At 34.4% G+C, this 23,854-nt stretch overlaps 1 protein-coding gene across 2 annotated transcripts in view; it reads left to right on the plus strand.

The window, feature by feature from the left end:
* Tmtc2 (Transmembrane O-mannosyltransferase targeting cadherins 2) overlaps positions 1–23,854 on the plus strand; it is a 549,780-nt gene that overhangs the window by 508,438 nt on the left and 17,488 nt on the right. For both annotated transcript variants that reach the window (XM_074133413.1, XM_074133412.1), the window contains one exon: positions 619–703. In XM_074133413.1, the coding sequence (XP_073989514.1) occupies positions 619–703 (85 nt within the window). The remainder of the gene's footprint in view (positions 1–618; positions 704–23,854) is intronic.

Genomic DNA, 23,854 nt, shown 5'->3' on the forward strand with positions numbered 1-23,854 from the left:
TTTCGAGTTTTTATAGTCAATGGCAATTTTATATTTTTCCACAACGAGTATACACGTCGAACGCACCGTAATAGAGATTTGATTTGACGTGTTAACTGATCTACCTTGAAGATGTAGATCTTCTGTTAGCTCTTTTATATTTTGTAACTCAATAATCTGTCAACATGACCTCCATTCAGAATGTGGACTTTAGGATTTGAAATGTACGGTACAAATAAGCCAATTTGAATCCAATCCCTGTAATGAACCTTTATACGTCAGCAGTCAGAATATCCACACTGACCTAAAAGATTCCTTCTTTTCTTAAACTAGCCAAATCCTGTTACACCAGATTTCATTCCAAACTGTCTCCTACACTTAATCTATCCCCTTCTTTTGATTCGTCCCTGAATACTGCAGCGGTCGATGGCTTGGCATCACCTGATATATATTAAAGGGTATCCGTTGAAGTTAGTTCATCAGTCTCCGAAGTTAGCCGACTCAAGACGGTCTTCGTTAGATGATGGGCTCTCATTCAATTATTTTGTTTATGTAATACATGTAACTATAGTTAGTTATGTTGCTGATTTGGTAGTTATAAATTAAAAACAATAAAAATAAATAAATATTTATTTGCAGAAGACGAGGATATCTGAAGCAGAACAATGGTTCATCAAAGCAAAGAAACTAGCACCTTCAGATCCGACAGTCTATGTACATTTTGGTGAGTTAATTATATTATTTATTTTATTGCTAATCATAAATTAATGCGCGTGAAAGCGCCCGAAGTTTGAAAACAGTTTATAAAGCCTTTTTTTTACTTCGCTATTAATGGCCGAGCGAATATCTTTGGCACAGCAGAACTAATCAAAGGATGGCTAGGCTTTTTTTTTTGGTGCCAGAGTTTGGGGATGCTGTGTTATTGTTCTAATTGATTCTCAGAGTAATTTAAGTCCCTAAAGTATTTATTTGACTCACTCCAACTTAGGTGGAGGAATCTCCAGATTTAAGACTAATGTAATGACTAATGACTAGGCTATTTTCGAAGGAGAGTCTCTTGATCAATTTTTGAGATTGGCCCATGGTTTTTCCCCAATTTTGGGACACTATATACACCTACAAAGTGATTTTATTGATCAATACTTTGAATCCATCAACATTGATGAACTATTTCTATTCTAAATTACTAAGAAACTCTCTTGTAGGATTACTTAGTTGATTTCCCCTTGTTGGTTCTGATTAAAATCCTTCCCGCACTGTTATTAATAAAATAGAAGACTAACGCCAACATATACGAGGTGTGTTCAAAAAATAAGGTGAATTTTCATTTTTCTTAAAAAATATTTATTTATTCATCGATTTTTATTTTGTCTCCTTCAAAGTAGTCCCCCTCAGATATAATACATAAGTGCCAGCGTTTTTTCCAATCCTCGGAACAGTTCTGATGTGCACTTTTTGGTATGTCCTTGAGCTCTCTCAGCGATTCGGTTTTTATCTCCTCAATCGTCGCAAATCTCCGTCCTTTCATGGGTCTCTTCAATCATGGGAACAGGAAAAAGTCGCAGGGCGCCAAATCTGGTGAATACGGTGACTGAGACATGATAATGTCATTCAACAATTCCTGAGCGATGCTCATGCGACGGTTTTTTTGATCAAAATTCAGCAATTTTGGAACGAACTTCGCTACTACACGCTTCATGCCCAAAATTTCCGAAAAAAATTGCAGGACATGTGCCAACCGATATGCCGACAACCTCAGCAACTTCTCTAATTGTGATTCGACGATTCTTCTCAACATTTTCATCGGTTGTTGATGTGCTGGGGCGTCCAGGGCGAGCGTCTTTATTCACATCTCGACCTTCTGTGAAAAGCTTGTACCACTTGTAAACATTTTTTTGACACAGAGTACTCTCACCGTACGCCACTCTCAACATTTCTAGTGTTTTTGAGCACTTAATTCCATTTTTTACACAAAATTTGATTCAAATTCGTTGATCCATTTTTTCGACAGAAGAAAATCGCCGAACTCGCAAAACACTTGTCTTATTTATGCCTCTAACATACAAACTAAACATGCTATATAGCTACAACTTTGAAAATATGTTCGAGACAAGTGTACCAACATAAAAAAAAAAGACAATCGAAATTCGAATGTACGTAGCCCGCGAAATTTGAAAATTCACCTTTTTTTTTGAACATACCTCGTATAGATGAAGAATTGCAAAAGAAGTTCTTTATATACGTGGAGTGCAGGTGCCATTCAAGGGGATACATCAAAAGAAGAAGAAAAAAAAAAAGAAGCTCCATTTTAAGCACTTAAAACTTTGTTCAGATTGTCCTGATAAGTCGAATGAAGCTCCTCCAACTGTACCTCGTGATTTTCCTTCTTTTTTTTTAAATCCATTTCTTCATTCAACTTCCAGTTAGTAAGTGGTTTAAGAGAAAAGGTCGCAAAGTTGCAGGGATTTAGGTTGAAAATCCATTTCTGAATTGAATCCATTCTGGAATTGAATACTGGAAAAGATAAAAAAGAGTACGATAACAACCATTGTTATTTTTTTTTGTTCAAACTTCTAATTAAAAAAGGCCCTTGCCCTTAGTAAAACCTTTGTACCTCGGCTAATTACCTCAATAAATGGTTTGAAATTTGAAAGGCAAATTAATTATTTTTAGAAATGTAAGCCCTTTTTCTCTAACTGATAACGCTTGCGTAAATGCAATGTTTAGGCGACAAAAAAAGATCACAAAAGATGGAGTTATAACCTTCTGTTTTCACTGCAACAAAACAAACTATATTATCATTGTGTTGTTTCAGCATAAGCTCTCCTCAACCTTTTCAATTGCTGATTTTGGCCCAGACAAAATCAGCTAGCTATTTTGTATACCGTAAACTAAATAACTACATAACCTTACACAAACTGAGTACTATTCTCCTAGCATCTTCAGATATTAATTAACCAGGAAAGTGTCGTTTGTGCAGACATTTGTTTAACATTACCATTAACAATTAAACAGAAACATTTAATCGATTATTCACTCCAATATTAGTAGGAGTAGGCCCCCTCACTATTATATTATTTCGAAACGAAGCGTTCTCCATTTTTCTCTAGCCGTTTTTCGAGTCATTGTTCATTTTCCTTAAGAGTTTTCATTAGCAGTTTAAAAGATTAATTCTGTCATTTTATTCCCTTAATATCCTCGCGTAATGCAGAGGAAATCTTCTTTTGTTAGAAGCACAACTATTTTGGCATCAATTGATCTTATAGCACTGAGTAGTTCGTCACTAGTCGCCATACTGCTGATCACTGTCTCAGGTTTTTCCACACTAGATCTTTTCCCTGGTTGTTCACAGACACTGGAAAACTTCTACTTCTCTTTAAAGAAGACTTCGATGTAGAAGTAGAAATATCAGAAACGGAACTCCGTTAAGCTTAAAAAACTTAAATCTATTTTCTGTGACATTAATTGTACATATAACAATTTAGTTACCAAAAAGCGGTAAATTTCGCAGCTAAAATAAACATCAGTTTCTCAGTTCTTATTAGTATTAACCACTTCAATTTCTTTCATTTAGGTTGGAGTTAATCTTCGAATAAATCTAATCTCCATAGTTTTGTTGGTATCAAAGAAATTCAATCGTAAATACATTGAATTTGTTTTACGTTTACTTCCTTTTCGAAACTGTTTCTTACCTTCTTCAAGCAATAAAAGATAAAGATTTAATTGTGGGCACAGTGACTTAATTTATAGCGTTTAATCGTTAAGTATACTTTTCTAAGATTAATGTTAGTTATTTTTCTGTAAAATAGCAAATAAAAGTAAAAATTTGGATTCAATCTTACGAATTTCGCCTAACAACAATTGCCAAATTATCTGAAAACAATAAAAAATGAATATATAAATTAAGGCATAATAGGAGAAATTATTATATTCCATTGATCCAGATAATTCTAACATTAACCTGGCACTAATCCTAGGAATTAGGTCAAGTACTTAGTAAGAATAGGGTTCTAGGATACAGTTAATCCATACGGTGTTCCATTTAAGACAAAACTAGGTAATTTGCCTTGGTGATGGACTAGACTATTTTCATGGACTAGGCTCTGTTTATTCTCTCGTTGAATTACACAAAATAGCCTGGTTTCCCTCAACGTTCATCCAGCCTAATGGCAGACAATATCTCACGCCTAGATTGCTTCTAAGGTGGAAGCTAAACTTCGTTGTTGAGATTTCCTTCAGATTGGTATCCACAAATTAGAATCAACTCTTAATATAAGGGGGAGGAGATTGGTTATTTTATTTATAGAAGTATGACGTTAGCACACTAAGGTTATTCATTCATTTTTTAGTTCTGCCCTTTGCTTCTGAGGGCACCAGTAACAATTTTATTCATTCCTTCTTCATTTTCTGTTGCCCTATAATTCCTGTCTTAATTCAAGATATCAAGAACCGAGTACATTAAAACCAACTAACAAGAGTGACAGATCTTAAAACTATACAATTACAAGACCAAATAATGATCCTTACAATTCAGAAAGTCTTTTAGCGGTCAGTATTTTAGGATACGCAGATGATGTTGTCTTATCCTCAAGACATTATTTCATCCGAACATTCAAGAGGTTCATTTTTGTATTTCTTGTCGACTTGGTTGTTTCATAAATGAAGCACTACAATAGTTATACTCGGTCTAAAGTAGACTTATACTACAGACTTTAAGGTTGTCATTCGACTTCTACGTTTGTTTCCATTCAGGCCAGAGAACAGTACTTCAATTTAATAGATATATAGATTCGTAAAGGACCGAAATAACCGTCTGTAAGATGTTGGCACTCTGGGGCAACTACTTAATAAAGTTTAGAATCTCACTCCATCAAGTAGAAGCGCCTTTAATCGAATTTTCGTAGAACAATGTTCCAAACAAACGTTATTGATCGATAGGAAAACAAAGTAGACAATGTTTTACCAAAAAGTAATCTTGATTTAACACATTTATAACCTTTTTTTTATAATAAGACACAATACTGTACATTTTTTACTCCGATGACACTTGAGAGTAGATCTACCTTCTTCAATAAGTCTTTCACATGTTGTACACCTGTAATTAAATTCAAGTCAGCAATTAGTGTGTGTTTATCTTAGTGCATTAAATGGCCAATCTCAAGAAGTTGTTTTACTTCCCTTTGCTATCCCTTTTTAAGTTAGTCTTGCATAAGTTAGTGTGCAAGTCTAACCAGGACCTTGTTGACAACACTCTGTGAAGAGTAACTATTTAGGAGTGTATACAAGCAGAACTATTGGGCCTTTAACCCCTTTTGTACTCTTTCGTGGATGTAAGAGTTCTGTCCAGAGTGACTCCTAGGTATTAACTGTGGGTAATCTATTTGTCTATTCGACAGTATTGTTAATAATGGCTATTTAATGGCTTGTATTGGGTCTTCTTTAGTATGAACAGCATTGCTTCCTTTTGCTCCATATTTATTTTAATATCCCACCTGTTGGTGTATTAGTAATTCGTAATAGTAACATGATGGCGTATAAAGTGCCGTGACGTCAGCAAACTAGGAACAACAGTACATTTCCTTTTACAGTTAAATCATTTAGAAAGGTAATAAACAGAACTGGCATTCATATTTTTGGACCACTTGTATCCTGTTTCAATCCAACACAGTAAATCCAAGTTCATGGATTTCGTCCGTCGTAGCAAGCATGTTTATTGTACGTTCCTAACCGGTTTACTGATCAACAAGTGTAGTGCGAGACAGAAACATAAATGAAGCTGAAATCTCTCCACCAAAATGACTAGATCTACCTCTCTGATATTGGATGGAAATCCAAATAAAAGTCCAGGATACAATAAACATGCTGTACTACGACGATATGCAACACTACAGACTTAATCCATAATTCTTAAAAGTTCTGCTGGAAATGTAGCACCATTCTTAAATATATGTACCTTGAACTGGAAATATTACCATTTTGAATGGACGTGGTATGTGCCAGAATGTTACAAACTCTTCTTTTTTCTAGATCCATTAGATAGATAGACAGACAGATAGATAGATAATACACTTTATTATCATATTTACAAAAAAATAAACATTTGAATTGAGTGAATACTGACATGAATACAATCCGTCTGTCAGGAAATTGTGGCTAATATTTTAAAGGAAAAACATTTTCAAAGCTTAGAATACTATATACAAATAGAAATCTTTTCAATTGAAGGAATTGGAATCGGGCTCTAAAGGGAAGAACTAGTTAATAATAATAATAATAATAATCAAAACTACATCCGAGACCTGGGCTGGTAATAATGTTTAATAAATGAAATTTGCCACCAGAAACATTCTATACGCCATCCTTTCTTCTTTCTTTCTTCTTAATTCTTTAATATAGGCAATTAATGGCAGCCAATTAGAGCCATACAACAGCAGAGAATCATTTCACCTTCCTTTAAGGTCACCTTGTCAAAGAATTTCTTTCTTATAAAATCCACAATATTCTACAATGACCAAGAAAGTGAAATACATCTTCATTGACGCCCAATATTGCACATACTATACCTTGTAGTTTCTTCCTTGAATATATGGCTTATAGTTTAGGTCAAGTAGGCTCCCCCTCTAATCTTCATAATTAGACCCACGCTGTAAGCATCCAAACCAATATAAGTAGAATTTACTTTAAAAGACAACTTAAAAGTACTATACAGGGTGAACCAGTAAGTATTGTCCATCGGCCTACTGTGTGTAGTACATCTAAATTGGAGTTCAATGACGCATTGGCCAACTTCATATTTTCCTCTGTTCTTGAGTGACGTCACTTTAATTTTTTTTCTAAAATCATTACTTTTTTCCAATAAAAATGTTATTTCTCAGAAAGTTTTAGTCCGAATTCGATTCTAATGGCACGGTTAGAAAGACAGATAAATTTTCTAAAAATTGATACCATTTCGAAGCATAAGTTATTCTCCAAACAGCCTCAATCTTCCATCTGGATACTGGAAAAATAAAAGTAATCGAAATTTTTAAGAAAACTCATTAGGCCCTTACGTTATCATTATCAGACCTAGGTGCTGGCACTTTTTATAAAAGTTTCCTTGTCTAATGGGCTTTCAAACGGTATATCATTTTCCAGGATTCCTTTTATCTTCGTATGAGAAATTACGTTTGTTTTACAAGAAAACGTGTTCACAAGCACTCAACAGTGTTAGTTTATCAAGTGGTTTAATTCAGTGAAAACTCTTTTAGATGGACCAGTAGTCAATTTTAAAGTAGGCAGTCTTAAAATAAGGAAATCAAAGGTTACAAATTGCACTAAAAAGAAAGATTAAGAAAGGTTTATTCACATTCTTATCTTTTTCAACAGTGTAGTTGTGTGTGAAATTGTAATTTGGAGTGAGTACATATGAATTTTCGTTTAAAATATTTCCTAATACGAATTTTCGTTTTTCTCGTATTTTCTCAAAAATTTCAAAGAGATCTTGAGAGACTTGCTTATTTTAAGAAAGCCTACTTTAAAAGTTGACTACTGGTCCACCTAAAAGAGTTTTCAATGAATTAAATAACTTGATAACTAACTAAAATATGAAGTTGGCCAATACGTCATTGAACTCCACTTTAGATGTACTACACACAGTAGGCCTATGGACAATACTTACTGGTTCACCCTGTACGAGAATCGCTTGAAAAGTCCGTGCAAAGTCAGAGAGATAGCACCACTGGCGCGTATCGAGGTTATGTTTAGTTAGTAGCATCTCTTGGAAGAACACACACCAAGTTTCAGCCAGATCGGTCTATTTCTTTGTGTTTGGCATTCGTTTGAATCGAGGAAGTCGAGTGATTTTCAAAAAATGGACGAAAAAGAATTTCGTGTGTTGATTAAACACTACTTTATGAAAGGCAAAACGCCTCAGGAGACTAAAGAGAAGCTTGATAAACATTATGGTGACTCTGCACCTTTGATTAGAACAGTTTATAAGTGGTTTCAAAATTTTCGGAGTGGCCATATGGGCACAAGTGACGCTGAACGTTCTGTACGCCCTGTTGAGGTTACTACTCCAGAAATCATTGATAAAATCCATGATATGGTGATGGATGACAGAAGAGTGAAGGTGCGTGAGATTGCTAGTGCTGTGGGCATCTCGAATGAACGGGTACATAATATTTTGCAAGAACATTTGGACATGACAAAGCTATCCGCAAGATGGGTGCCGCGATTGCTCACGCTTGACCAAAAACGAAATCGTGTGAAGTGTTGCAAGGACGGTTTGCAGCTGTTCCAGAAGAATCCGCAGGTCTTTAAGCGTCGTTTCGTCACTGTGGATGAAACATGGATACATCACTACACTCCTGAGACCAAAGAACAATCTAAACAATGGGTTACCAAGGGGGAATCTGCGCCAGAAAAGGCGAAGACCGTTCCTTCGGCCGGAAAGATTATGGCGACTGTCTTTTGGGATTCGCAAGGAATAATCCTCATCGACTATCTGGAAAAGGGTAAAACTATTACAGGTGCATATTATTCATCGTTATTGGACCGTTTGAAAACTGAGCTGAAAGAAAAACGCCCACGATTGGCCCACAAAAAAGTCCTTTTCCATCACGACAACGCACCAGCTCACACCTCAGCAGTTGTGGTCGCAAAATTAATGGAAATAGGGTTCCAACTCGTTTCACATCCCCCCTATTCTCCAGACTTGGCTCCCTCGGACTACTATTTGTTCCCCAATATGAAGAAATGGCTGGCGGGAAAAAGATTTTATTCAAACGAGGAGGTGATTGCAGAAACGAATGGCTATTTTTCAGACTTGGACAAATCCTATTATTCGGAAGGGATCAACAAACTAGAGCAGCGTTGAACGAAGTGTATAAGCCTAAAAGGAGACTATGTTGAAAAATAAAAAAGGTTTACCCCCAAAAATTAAGTAGTTTTTATTTTTGCACGGACTTTTCAAACGACCCTCGTATATCTTATGGTACGTATTATTAAGAACTTTAGAAATGTTAAAGTTAATATAGTAGCGATTCAAAGCATTTATAATCTTGTTAATTTCAGCACCAAACCTGTCAGGAGACTGGAAATCTAAACTAACTTCACAAAACCAACTTTTGAAGCCAATTGGCTAAATCTTTAGACCACAAAATTTGTTTTCTAATTATTTCCAAGTGCCAATTGTTTAATTAAACGATTATCATCTAAATCTAAAATCTTTTTAATGTATCTCAAAAATATTGAGAAGGTAAAAAGATATAATGGGCTTGCACCTGTTTCTAAATAAAGAAAATAATTGGGTTTATTTGTTAGTGTGATTAAAATACACAAAAAAAAATTAAAAAGAAAAAATTGGGGCACGAGATCGCCGGATCGAATCCCGCGTAGGACTACTTTTTATTTGTTTGAAAAAAATTTGTTTACAGTAAAGTATGAGCTTACGCCCCTCGTCCACGACACCTAATTGGTAGTTGGACGTTAAGCCACGCCTACAAAAAAAAAAATAGGCGATTACTAGTAAGTGGATTACAAAGAAATAAAATTGAAGGCTAAGATGGAGGCTATAAATCCCCCCCCCGCACCACAAAACTTTGCTTATAATCGTATTATTGCCATAGAATAAGGGCTTTATCCTAAAAAAAATTTAGCCTGAAGAGAGGATGAGCCCTGTACTAGCAATTATCTCTGGAGGAAAATGGGGAAATTCCAGGCAATAAATTGATAAGCCATCATGCAGACCAAACACGTCACAATCATAATCATACATTAAACTATAACTGCGCTGTTACAAAGGGCCATTTTGCTTCCTTTTCCGTTGGTCCGACCTAGATTGATAATGTCTCTTGGTATAGTTTTGGGTATGTGTGTGTACTGTGTATGTTATAGTTGGAGTTTCCTTTTTTGCGCTGGACATAAAATTGTAAATGTAACACATAAAGTGTCCAAACTCGGCAGAATGAAATTCTATTTTCATAAAAACAATTTTGGTCCGCTGGGTTTTTTAAACAATGCAATCTTTAAATAAATAAATAAATAACTCGACAAAAAAAATGGATTGGTCTTTTGTTAAACAGAAAAATTTCAAGTTCTGTATCACCACTCTCTCTAGAAAAGTTTTCAGTATATCAACTTTGAGTGAGTTTTAACCCAGTGTTTTCCAACCGTTGGAAAAGTTAAAAATAACATTTGAACAATAGTCGTCTCTTATTCGAGCAGTGTGACACGCTTTTCATGGTTTGAACGGAATTCCGGGACACTTGACATTCACTTAGTCATGTCGATTTAGTATTAACTTTCCTTCTCTTTCACTTTTAAAACAATTCACCCTTTCTCTTATTGTAAGGGCAAAAATACAAATGGTTAAAATAAGGGACTGAAAACTTGGTAGCCTTCTCTTATAGAGGGAAAAGTGAATAGAAAATTTTTCCTTTTATTTAAAGCAGTAAAGTTAAAAGATATGAAAGAAATGGGAATCTTTGTATTGTTCAATTATTTTAATACTACCTAAAAATGAATCTTTTTTTTCTCGGCCCGTTCAATTTTATGCTACAATCAACGCGTTGGCGATATAAGTAACAATGAAAGAAGTGAATGGTAGATACAAACGAGGGTAGAAGTTACCCAGTGGTAAGTATTAGTCACTCTCTTCACTTGAGAGGAGATCAGGAGGCCACTGTCTTTTGAGGCGTCTTGTCCGGGTTGTCAAAAAGAGTTCTTGAAAAAAGATTTTGGGCTAGAGGATTTGCGTGTGATTTGAGATTGAAGTGGAGTTTCCTGTATCCTGAATCATGTGTATAGTTCAATCTGTGTGTATAGTCTAGGTTGGAGACGTAAAAAGGAGCGTTTCCTTATGAATCGAAGTATTTTTGATTGTAGAGATTAGATTCTTTGGAGATTGATGCTGAGATTGGTTGAACCCAATGGCTCTATTCCATACACTCTGATGTCTCTTGGCGGAGGTGGCCAAGGGACCTACTATTGTGAGTGCAATCCACTAGAAAGAGTTCCATCAATGGGTGGTGGCTCTTACATGACATTCATGAGAACTTAACTCAAAAGTAGTTGTATAAATCAGTTTTCTGCTGTCTAGAGAAAGTTTTGATCTATCGTCTAAGAGTCTTTTAAGTAGTCGATAGCCTCTGTTTAGTTCTGTTCTTTTCAAGTCTAATGTGGAGATTCCTTAAAAAAAAAAAAAAAAAATAGGTCTAGGTCAGAGATCGCCAAAGTGGTCTATATAGACTCCCAGGGGTCTATTTAACAAAAGTAGGGGGTCGATCTAAGCCAGGGGGTCGAAGGAAAAACAATTTCTAACTCAAAATAGCGAACCTTGCAAAGAAACACCATTGCACACCCATCTCATTAATTAAGAAACAATACTGTAGTTACTTTACTACAGTAATGAAACATTAAGGTATTTAAATTTCAACATTAAGATAGGTACGATACTTACGACTGTACATTGACAAGAGACTCACCTGGAACCCACATACTCGACTGAAACGACAAGACGTGAACAGACGCTACAAGCTACCTAATAGACTACTTGACCGCAGATCCAAACTCGACGTGAATCACAAACTGACTATTTACAAGACCCTGTTAATACCCATATGGACATACGGAGCTCAATCAAACCCTCTAACTCCAAACGCCTACAGACATTACAATCTAAAATCCCAAGGAAAATCCTGAATGCTCCATACCACATTTCTAACCTTACCATTCACACTGACCTTCACATCCCTTTTGTCACTGACCTAATAAAGTCTGGCTACCGCAAATTTCACAGCCTCCTAGCTCTCCACACTAATCCTCTTGTACAACAATTCTCCTCTCCTCACCTTCCCGACAATCCTCCTCGTCGTTTTGAAGCGGAGGTGGCCAAGGGACCTACTATTGTGAGTGCAATCCACTAGAAAGAGTTCCATCAATGGGTGGTGGCTCTTACATGACATTCATGAGAACTTAACTAGTTTCATCAAATTTACTTGATGCAACATTTGTTGCAGTTGTAAATATACAAATAAAGTGAAAAAAAAGAAAGATATTTTTCATAAAACTATTTGTTACACAATGTAAAATTACTTTAATAAATGATTAAAATCATAAAATAAATGTACAAACACAAGTACCTAATAGATAGTTTTATTTTAATTAACTGAAAATTACTTTTATGGGGAGGGTCGATGAAGATTTCAAAAAATTATATAGGGATACATGATCAAAAAACGTTGGGCGACCCCTGATCTATAGGATTAATTTTGATGTTAATCGATTCAAAACGACAGTTTGCAAAAGTTCAACAGTATTATGCAATAACTTAAAAAACAAAAATGTAGCAGAGGAATATTTTGATTTACACAGGAAGGCTAATATTAACAGTGTAACGTAATAAAAGGGCTTGTACTTAAAGATGAATTAGTTAAAGGAAAAGTTGGCTGACGCACAGAGAACGTGAAAGTTGCGTTTCAACGTGGCAGTTTAATAGTAGAAGATTATAAAGAGAGCGCCGGCCGTGTCAAGGGAAGATATTTAATTAAAGAGTGTAGCGTTACATTAAAACTAAACACAATCCCCCTTCGAATTCATAACGTCAAAGTTAGCTGGGAGTTGTGTTAGCTATATTACATACATTCATAGCAGAGAGGCAAAGAGGTTTGCTGTAGCTGCCGACAACAAGATGGAAACTATGTTTGGACCCCCCAGGGTCGACGGGAAGAAGAGAAGTGGAAGTAAGGAAGTCATGAGCTCCGAAACCAGTTCTTCCCAGTTCTGGAGTGTATAAAGTACCAGCAATGCAGCAAGAATGTTTAGGGTACAACCCTTTTTCTGTAATTACTGCAGCCCTTGAGAGGTTTTCTTTTTGATAAATTAAATATGTATAAGGAGTATATTTGAAGTCTTGATGGAGCCTTTGTGTAGCTCCAGGAACACCGATCGTTGCCGGGAGGGAAGCTACCATAGTTATAATGATTTCTATTTGCTGACATCAATGTCGCCCTGGTTACCAACATCTAGATTTGATATTTCGATACGACAGTCTGTTTATTACATTCTCTTATTTCCGCAGAAATATGAGTCGCGCTCCTTTATTTTATTTTCTTTGCAATATTCAGATTTCACGGAAAATACTATTTTTTACTTTCTCAGAGTACATAAAAAGTATTATTTAAGATTTTTGGTTTGCCACAGTATGCGTTTAATTCAAAACTAAAGCTTAAAATTAAATTCATAATGTTTAAATTTTATTTTTAGTTTAGGTATCACCAGGAAACGGGACCAATAAAGTTTTGGTTCCAAAAAAAAGAAAAGTTAAACCATAAGTTACGTGTTTCTGAAAGATTGTTTCAGTTTCTAGAAGATAAGTATTCCTCCAGAATAGTGGAATTTGATCAATTTGTCTTCATTCAGAACTAGGAGCATACAGGGGAAGTGATAGAAGTAGAAAACCTTAATGGAATAATATTACTGGAGAATTATATTACAGTTTATGCTGATGGTAGTAAATGCCAAGAAAATGCTGGCTGTACATTTGTGGTGTTAAACATGCAGAAATACGAAGCTAAATTTATGGTTCACAAGTTCTGCTCCAATAATCAGGCCGAGCTTTTTAGCTATGTTAAAGGTTACTACGATGGATAAATGAAAATGAAGTACGGTAATGATTTTGATGGAAATCCGCGGTGAGCTGGATGCTGTTAAAAACCACGATAAACATGTATACCTTCCTGAACAGATAAGAAACATAATTACAAGAATCAAAGAGTAAAGCATCAGGATAGCATTCTACGTAGATAGAGTAAAAGTTTAAACAAGATTCCAAAGAAACGAAGAAGCTGACAAAGGAAGCATCTAAACATTAAGGACTGGATCCAGAGTATTTTAAATACCCTAAAGAAAATAAATCATTTTAACAGCGCCACAAAGAATAATAAAACCACAAATTCCAATAATTAGTAACCCTCAACCACAATCTTGACATTCCACCCGACCAACCACAGAAAAAAAAGTATCTGCACAGATTCCACATCATTCAATCACTGTACTTATCCTAGAGATATCATTTCCTTGTAGGATATCCATCATTTTACCAAGCATCTTGTTGGACAGATTTAAAGCAGTTAACTGATTAGTAAGATAATTCTTGCAGAGGAAAGAATTGACCTGTGACAGAATAAGAGTTTGTAGCCTCAGATTTTTATTAGATTTGATAAAGTCAAGAAATAATGTAATTAAAGTTTATTTTCATATTTCCTTTGTAATATTATTTTTAACAAGAATCTTTAGATTATTTGGCCACTATTTTGATATAAATGATATTATTTCATTTCCATTAATTATTATTTAAAAATCATTCACACTTCTAGTATTCCAAGTTTTTAGAATTTATTATTAGATGTCACAGACCCTTATGCTAGCCATTTTCATGCATAAAATATTGGTTCAATAATGAGTAGCACCCACTAAATTTAGATTGTTATAGGAGGTATTAAAGTAGTCATGCACAGGTTTAAACAAGACAAAATGTAGATGAAAAATAGAATTGATTTGTCGTTAAAAATTAAAAATGCATTCTCCAACGTACATACCAATTTTATTTTGTTTTTGACATCTGATTTAAGTGCAAGTTCAGTGCAGTAAAAGGAAGTAAACATCATCAGTTTAAGTTCATTTTTCAATTAAACTAGTTCAGCATTAATAATATTATGTAATTAATAATTAATCTAGTTTGTTAACATTAAATATTAATGTAGTTTTCTTCAATTACATTGTTAATCTAGGTGTTCTCCCCAAGATGTTAAATACGACTATATGTAATATAAAATAGATATGCATATTTGTAGTTGGTTATAAAACTTCTTTACAAGTACTCAATTAAAGGGCTACATTACATTAAAGTTTGAAAATGAATGAATTATATTTTTTATTTATTTATTTTTATACAACTGTTACAACCATTCGGTATACAGTGGGAGTTGCACGTACAATTACACTTGATTAATCTGAATAAACAAGACATAATAAGTCTACAAAAAAATATAAAGAATAAAAATGAAAACAATCTCTTCTTTTTATTGGGTATAAAAATAAAACTATGTTGAAATAAACAAACCAAATTTTTTATTTTTTTGATAATAATTCGTAATATTACTCGTTGAAAATAAAAGCTCTTAACTTAAGTGCAGCTGAACAGTAACTGAAAATGTCGTTTACCTGTTGGGCATTTTTAATTGTGAGTAGGTGTGTAAGTTGAACACTTTTATCGCCATTCTGTGTATATTTGTCAACATACAGCTTTCTTAGGGTACGTTCACAACGGAGCTGTGAGCATAGATGATAGCGGAGATGATAGCAGTGATGCATCAGCGCTTATAGAATAACCTAGTACATTCTTATGTGAGCGTGCACAACGAAGCTTCGACTAGTGACTGATACTCGCTGGTATAAACGAGCATAGATGATAGAATTGAATTTTTCATTTTTCTGCTAGCTGAACTCCAGTATCGGAGCTTCAAAATGGAGGTAGAAAAATTAATTAGTGCTGTCTTTACTCATTATTTTTGGTTATTATTTTATTATTTACTTTTAAACAATATTTTGTTTTTTAAATCGTGCTTACATTTATTTTTATGTGTATTTATTTGTTTTTCCTCAATATAACCTTACCTCAGAGTTATCACTAGTTTTTCTTCTATAGTTATAGGATTTCCATGACAATTTTTCCTACGTTTTCTTAATTTTGACCTTATTTTTTCTAAAATATAGTCGAATGTGGGTGGACCCATCCTCACATATTCAAAAAAACGATCCGGATAATTTCTAAGTTCCTTATATAAATAGTGAAATTCACCCAAAGTACTTCGTTTTTTATTTATGGTATGTACATGATATTTTCTAAAGCGTTTTTTCTTTAAAATATACCTTTTTGTTGCTGCTGAACATAAAAACTCTTCTTCACTACTCGGCATGTTGCATGTATCACAGCTCTGTTGTGCACACTAATCAGCGATTATATTTTACTCTATCAGTTATCATCTCCGCTATCATCTATGCTCACAGCTCCGTTGTGAACGTACCCTTAGAGCGCTATAAAGCGGACAATTGAACAGAAAGTGTCCTAAACTCTCTTCCTCCAGTGTATTACACATTGTACAAATATCGTCTGCGATCCAACAGTGTCTATTATGGTTATAATATAAACTAATTCTTTTTTCGTTAATCATTCTTAATTGACAAATTAGTGAAATTTTTACAAATGGTACACCGTTGAAAAGCAAATAGTCACTGGGCCTATTAATGTTTAATTTAATATTTTTAAATGTTCCATTATAGGAGGAAGTTTTAATCCTATCCCGATCATCTTGCCTGATTGTTTCATTAAACTTTTCTATTAATTGCTGCCTGAATTGTTTAACTGTTTGTGGGCACTGTTCCATCCACAACCACTCACAGCCCAAATCACCAAGAATATGCTTAATTTGGCTGACCCAATTATAATTTACATCGTTATTAACAGATGAGTCCAACTCCACCAATCTGCTATAACACTGCTTTTCTATTCTATAATTAGGCATTGATAACAAAGTACACCACCAGTCGATAGCTCTCTTAAGTACACTAGCACTTAGTTTCAATACATTACACTCTGTACGCAGCATATACCCTGGGGTATGAATGAATTATAATTACAAGTATTATTTATTTGTTATTAACTATGTAATTTGTGCTCACGTAAGACGAATTAAAGACTGAAATTTCGTTTTAACTCAGTAATTCAAAGAACGACAGTAATAGAGCAACTCTAAATTTCTCTTTTTCTTCCTTAATATGCGAGTGAATGTGATGATTATTCCAGAATAAAGATAAATCACAAGAATAATTTGGAATAGATTAAAATGAAGTGCCTCTTTGAACTATGATGATGAGATACATCTTTCATTATTCTAACAGAAAAATATTTATGGGTGATAAAAGGCCAGCACAAGGGTCTGTGACATCTAATGCATTCTAAAAAATATGATACTAGAAGTATGAATGAAATTTACTTGCTGATTTGTGTACCTTTTGGCGTTTAATCAAACCTTATAAACTTTAAAACTGTAAGTTTTTGTTAAGGAGTTTATTTAAAAATACGATTGCAAATATAATTCAGTTACATGCGTTAAAATATTACGATGCGTGCAGATAAATAATAAATGTCCCTTAATTAGATAACTGAATTGGTAGTTGGACGTTAAACCCCGCCTTAAAATAATAGGCGTTTACTTTACTTTAATTAGATTACTGATTGGTAGTTGGACGTTAAGCTCCGCCTTAAAATAATAGGCGTTTACTTTATTTTAATTAGATTACTGATTGGTAGTTGGACGTTAAGCTCCGCCTTAAAATAATAGGCGTTTACTTTATTTTAATTAGATTACTGATTGGTAGTTGGACGTTAAGCTCCGCCTTAAAATAATAGGCGTTTACTTTATTTTAATTAGATTACTGTAGAGAAAGGAAAAAATAACAAATGAAATAATATAAAATAAATAGAACTTTGTTCTAGTTAACTATTTAAACCACAAAATAAAGCTAAATATATCAAAAAATTCTATGTAAAAATTGAAAACTTACAGAATACCAAGAGTTCGTCTCTTTATCTCATGATGCATGGTCCCGTAACTTCTTGACTAGGTGAGAGCTAGATATCCCAGTCTGTCAGCATTTTGGTCCATCAGTCTCATTCTTGTCCAGTTCCACAATAAATACAGCCCAGTTTCCTCAACATCTTTACATTGTTCCGTGGTTAGGTTATACACTGTTGTGGTTACAGTCAGCTGACTGTAATCTCGCCATGTTGCCACTGCCTTCCATACAGAGTGGTTTCATTATTTTCTTATGTATTTGATTTGTTATTTTTATCAGTTCTTTAATTAATTGAGACAGGTTCTTTGACAATGTGAAAATATATTTACAGGATTACTAACTTATATATATTTGAACGAATGATTGATATTGAGTTCTGTATATTGGAATGCTAAAGCTGCATTCTCTCTTCTAATATTTCATTCTATATTATCCAAGTGTTTCTGTCCAGTGTATCTGGTGCTCTATTTGGAGCAGATAATCTTGTACACTGAGTTAGCCTGTTTGTTGGGATCCCCTATCTTTACTCAATTTTCTGGGATGTTATTGCAGGCGCTAAATGATTTGTTAAACTTTGACTTACTGAGTAAAAGACTGAATAATTCTCCCTTTCTGTATGTCCCTCTCTAGCCCTCACTGAGAGCGCATGTGTGGCCATCTTTCTGTCTGTTGGTAGAGAAGATTAGATTGTAAAAGAAGCGATTATAATCCATCTAAAAATTAGATTTTGGCTCCATAAAGTTTAGCAAACATGCATAAGATAAAGGCGTCTGTGAAGTAATAAATATACTTATATGAATTTGAAAATGAGCATAAGTTTTGCTTAAGAGGTTTTTAAACCCAAACACTAAAGTTGTACGTAAAGTCTATCTCTGCTGGGTTTTATGTACATTGCGTGTACATTTGGAGTGTCAGTGTTAGGCTGGGGTTACCCCGCAGGGACGCCAAAGATCCCTGAAGAAGTGGCTTGTCCACTTCCCTCCTACGGGTGGACTTTTCTCAGAATTACATAGAGTGATTTTGGGAAAGCTATAACGTCATCCTTTCCATTAAACTGTAATATATATATATATATTTTTTTTACACTGAAAATTTTAATTATGTAAAGTGTGACTGCTTGGAAAATTGAAATTAATTTGTTATTACAAAATTTTGATGTAGGTTTGAAGTATATATTAAGGAAGAAATTAGCGAACGTATTCTAAGTAAAAGTACGATAATTTTATACCTATTTAATTTGTTAACATTGACAACACTGTCGCATAAATAGCATGTTTTTAAAAAAGGTAGTACATGTATTATTTATTATCATCAATCATAATTTATCTTACTCTCGAATAATGTACCTTCCCATCGTCATTTACCTCTCAGCTGTTAGTAAAAATAATTTGTCACTATATTAATAAAATTAAAATACAATTATTTATTACAAGCCATGACAGCTAGTAGGGGCGCTCCCTCCTTGACAATTTAGTGATTTATAATTTTCTATTTTCCCTCACCATATAATGCATGAGAAAAGTATTGGCCATGACGTCATACTTTTGATACTCGGATTTTTACCGGAAATATCTGTTTTTCAAAATGTCCTCTGATTCGTTAAAACTTCTACTGTTATAAAATTCTCTTACTTGAGTAAGAGAAAGTAAATACTATTTATACAAAAAGATTATCGGGCCTTTGACGAAAACTCTTCTTTCATAATTTATACTCCGACGGATTAGGACCTAAATCTTTGTAATCTTTGTAACTTTGTTGAATCTGTTTTATTAAGTACGCTTTGGTTTATCTTGCCTAACCTAGAGAGCATGATTTATAACCATGTTAAAAAGCATGGCCAAAATCTGTCAGTTTGATTGAAAATTATGAATTATACAGGGTGAACCAGTAAGTATTGTCCATAGGCCTACTGTGTGTAGTACATCTAAAGTGGAGTTCAATGACATATTGGCCAACTTCATATTTTCCTCTGTTCTTGAGTGATGTCACTTTAATTTTTTGTTCTAAAATCATTACTTTTTTCCAATAAAAATGTTATTACTCAGAAAGTTTTAGTCCGAATTCGATTCTGATGACACGGTTAGAAAGACAGATAAATTTTCTAAAAATTGATACTATTTCGAAGCATAGGTTATTCTCCAAACAGCCTCAATCTCTCTCCGAATCCTGGAAAAATAAAAGTAATCGAAATTTTTAAGAAAACTCATTAGGCCCTCACGTGATCATTATCAGACCTAGGTGCTGTCACTTTTTATAAAAGTTTCCTTGTTTAATGGGCTTTCTAAGGCGGTATATCATTTTCCAGGATTCCTTTTATCTTCGTATGAGAAATTACGTTTATTTTGCAAGAAAATGTGTTCACGGGCACTCATCAGCGTTAGTTTATCAAGTTGTTTAATTCATTGAAAACTCTTTTAGATGGGACCAGTAGTCAATTTTAAAGTGGGATGTCTTTAAATAAGGAAGTCAAAGGTTACAAATTGCACTAAAAAAAAAAATCTTAACTCTGAAATATTTGAGAAAATGTTAGGAAATATTTTAAACAAGTACTATTTTTATAAAAAAAAAAAATTCATATAGTTTGTATTTACTCCAAATTACAATTTCACACCTAACTGCACTGTTAAAAAGAAAAAAATATGAATAAGCCTTAACAACCCTTTGAACCCTCTAACAGATAATCTTTATAATCTGAATTAGGTATTAACCAATACAACTAGGTGCCTTACAAATAAACTTCCCTTATCTGTTAGACTTGGTTTCAAAATTTTCTATTCTACCATAACATTGTTGAGTGCTCGTGAACACGTTTTCTTGCAAAACAAACGTAATTTCTCATACGAAGATAAAAAGAATCCTGGAAAATGATATACCGTTTGAAAGCCCATTAAACAAGGAAACTTTTACATAAAAAGTGCCAGCACCTAGGTCTGATAATGATCACGTGAGGGCCTAATGAGTTTTCTTAAAAATTTCGATTACTTTTATTTTTCCAGGATTCGGAGAGAGATTGAGGCTGTTTGGAGAATAACTTATGCTTTGAAATGGTGTCAATTTTTAGAAAATTTATCTGTCTTTCTAACCGTGTCATCAGAATCGAATTCGGACTAAAACTTATAACATTTTTATTGGAAAAAAGTAATGATTTTAGAAAAAAACTTTAAAGTGACGTCACCCAAGAATAGTGGAAAATATGAAGTTGGCCAATACGTCATTGAACTCCACTTTACGTAGATGTACTTCACACAGTAGGCCTATGGACAATACTTACTGGTTCACCCTGTATATTATTTTTTATAGTTTTTTCATTCATTCATTAATCTAAAAAGAAGAAAGATTGTTTTACCTATTTCATTAATATTGTTTTATTTATTTGTTCGCCAAGCTTTCGGCCCTAGGGACTAGGTCAACTTCAGGGCTTACGCTTAATAACAATTATAGTATTTTTTTTTTTACAATCAGTTTGACTTGGAACCCGCGCACATGCGACTTAAACGAATTGAAGTTACCAGGAGTTTATCGACCACTTAAAAGACTTCTAGGTCAACAATCTATTCTTTCACTAAATAAATAACAAACGCCTGTTGTACATTTCTATGCTAAAACCCACCTAGTTTGAACTGTGGAGTTCCATTCTTCAAAAACTTCAATCTCTTTAGTCGAAATTTCTCCGCACTATCGTTAACAGCTTCATTTTATGAGTTAAAAATTCAACCATACACTTAAGAGTTAGCAATTTCTTTAGTTAAATCATGTTGCTCGAACTCGCTACAAAAACTTGGATTAGAATTTAACAGTCTCATTCCAATCATCTTGTCCGCCATCTATCATCAAGATCATCCTCCCTTAGCGATTAAAGCACACCAGTGGTGGCCTCGCGATTTTCTCTCTTCTGTAGAGAGTAGTTAAGGTGTGTTAACTCTAGGTTAACTTCTCCTCTCAGTGAACAATGTAGTAGTGTCAGTTATTGTAGTTAACATCAAAAGCTGGCATGTCTTCTGCGACCTAACTGAGCTAAACACTAAGCGCGAGTTATATGTTTGTAAGCGGGAATTGAATTTTTAAAAATACATTTCTTTATTCTCAACTTACAAGCATGTATTATAATAATGAGAGTACAATATTACACATCACTTGAACTTCACTGAAAAGACTGGCTTACAGTTATAATAATTGTACTAGGGTCTTTTGAAAAGTCCGTGCAAAGTCAGAGAGATAGCACCACTGGCGCGTATCGAGGTTATGTTTAGTTAGTAGCATCTCTTGGAAGAACACACACCAAGTTTCAGCCAGATCGGTCTATTTCTTTGTGTTTGGCATTCGTTTGAATCGAGGAAGTCGAGTGATTTTCAAAAAATGGACGAAAAAGAATTTCGTGTGTTGATTAAACACTACTTTATGAAAGGCAAAACGCCTCAGGAGACTAAAGAGAAGCTTGATAAACATTATGGTGACTCTGCACCTTCGATTAGAACAGTTTATTAGTGGTTTCAAAATTTTCGGAGTGGCCATATGGGCACAAGTGACGCTGAACGTTCTGGACGCCCTGTTGAGGTTACTATTCCAGAAATCATTGATAAAATCCATGATATGGTTATGGATGACAGAAGAGTGAAGGTGCGTGAGATTGCTAGTGCTGTGGGCATCTCGAATGAATCGGTACATAATATTTTGCATCAACATTTGGACATGACAAAGCTATCCGCAAGATGGGTGCCGCGATTGCTCACGCTTGACCAAAAACGAAATCGTGTGAAGTGTTGCAAGAACGGTTTGCAGCTGTTCCAGAAGAATCCGCAGGACTTTAAACGTCATTTCGTCACTGTGGATGAAACATGGATACATCACTACACTCCTGAGACCAAAGAACAATCTAAACAATGGGTTACCAAGGGGGGAATCTGCGCCAAAAAAAGGGCGAAGACCGTTCCTTCGGCCGGAAAGATTATGGCGACTGTCTTTTGGGATTCGCAAGGAATAATCCTCATCGACTATCTGGAAAAGGGTAAAACTATTACAGATGCATATTATTCATCGTTATTGGACCGTTTGAAAACCGAGCTGCAAGAAAAACGCCCACGATTGGCCCACAAAAAAGTCCTTTTCCATCACGACAACGCACCAGCTCACTCCTCAGCAGTTGTGGTCGCAAAATTAATGGAAATAGGGTTCCAACTCGTTTCACATCCCCCCTATACGCCAGACTTGGCTCCCTCGGACTACTATTTGTTCCCCAATATGAAGAAATGGCTGGCGGGAAAAAGATTTTATTCAAACGAGGAGGTGATTACAGAAACGAATGGCTATTTTTCAGACTTGGACAAATCCTATTATTCGGAAGGGATCAACAAACTAGAGCAGCGTTGGACGAAGTGTATAAGCCTAAAAGGAGAAGATGTTGAAAAATAAAAAAGGTTTACCCCAAAAAATTAAGTAGTTTTTATTTTTGCACGGACTTTTCAAACGACCCTCGTATACAGGACAATGTCAGGGTAGCAACTAACTACTAAAGTGGGGAGCTTGGGATTTATATAAGTTATGATCAGGAAATGTGTGGGTAGTGGTCTTATCAGCAATATCAGCGATATAACTCGCGTTCGGTTTTAAGATGTTCTTTCATAATATTCTATGTTCATTATGAAAAAACAAAAAATTATTATTGTTAATAAGCATAAGCCTTGAAGGTGGCTTAGTCCCTAAGTCCGAAACCTTGGCAAGCAAATAAGGAAAACATTATTACTGAAGTAGGCAATAAACTTTCTTCCCTGTTGGAAAATTTTAAAGTACAAAATTGTTTTTCACAAAAGAGTTTTCACTTTTCTGGTGAATAAGACTGGATTGTTGTCTAAAAAATAAAATATATTTCCATCCACCACCTCCACAAAAAAAGGGAAATAAAAAATGAAGCGGTTAAAAAAAAAAAATAAAATAAAATAAAATAAAATATTTTAAAAAAGTAAAAGTTTTAATTAAATAAGTTATTTTGTAAAAGGATGAGACAAAAGGATGAGACAAAAGGAGAGATAAAAGGAGAGATAAAAGTAAAAAAACAAAAACTACTAACATTTTAAGTAATAATTACACGGTGTTTTCATTGTAAGAGTTAGTCGGGGCTAGAGGGAGCCATTGTTTGGCTCTGGGTACCCAAGCCATCGACAAGTCATCAATAATTAAATTTGTACTTCTCTTCCTCTCGCCATCAGGATGTAGATGGTGTAGGCATTGAATGGAGCCCAATAATAGGGAATCTCTACCC

This window comes from Rhodnius prolixus, unplaced genomic scaffold, assembly GCF_049639745.1.
Source record: "Rhodnius prolixus isolate KJV_2025 unplaced genomic scaffold, Rpr scaffold_10, whole genome shotgun sequence".
NCBI classification, from domain to species: domain Eukaryota; kingdom Metazoa; phylum Arthropoda; class Insecta; order Hemiptera; family Reduviidae; genus Rhodnius; species Rhodnius prolixus.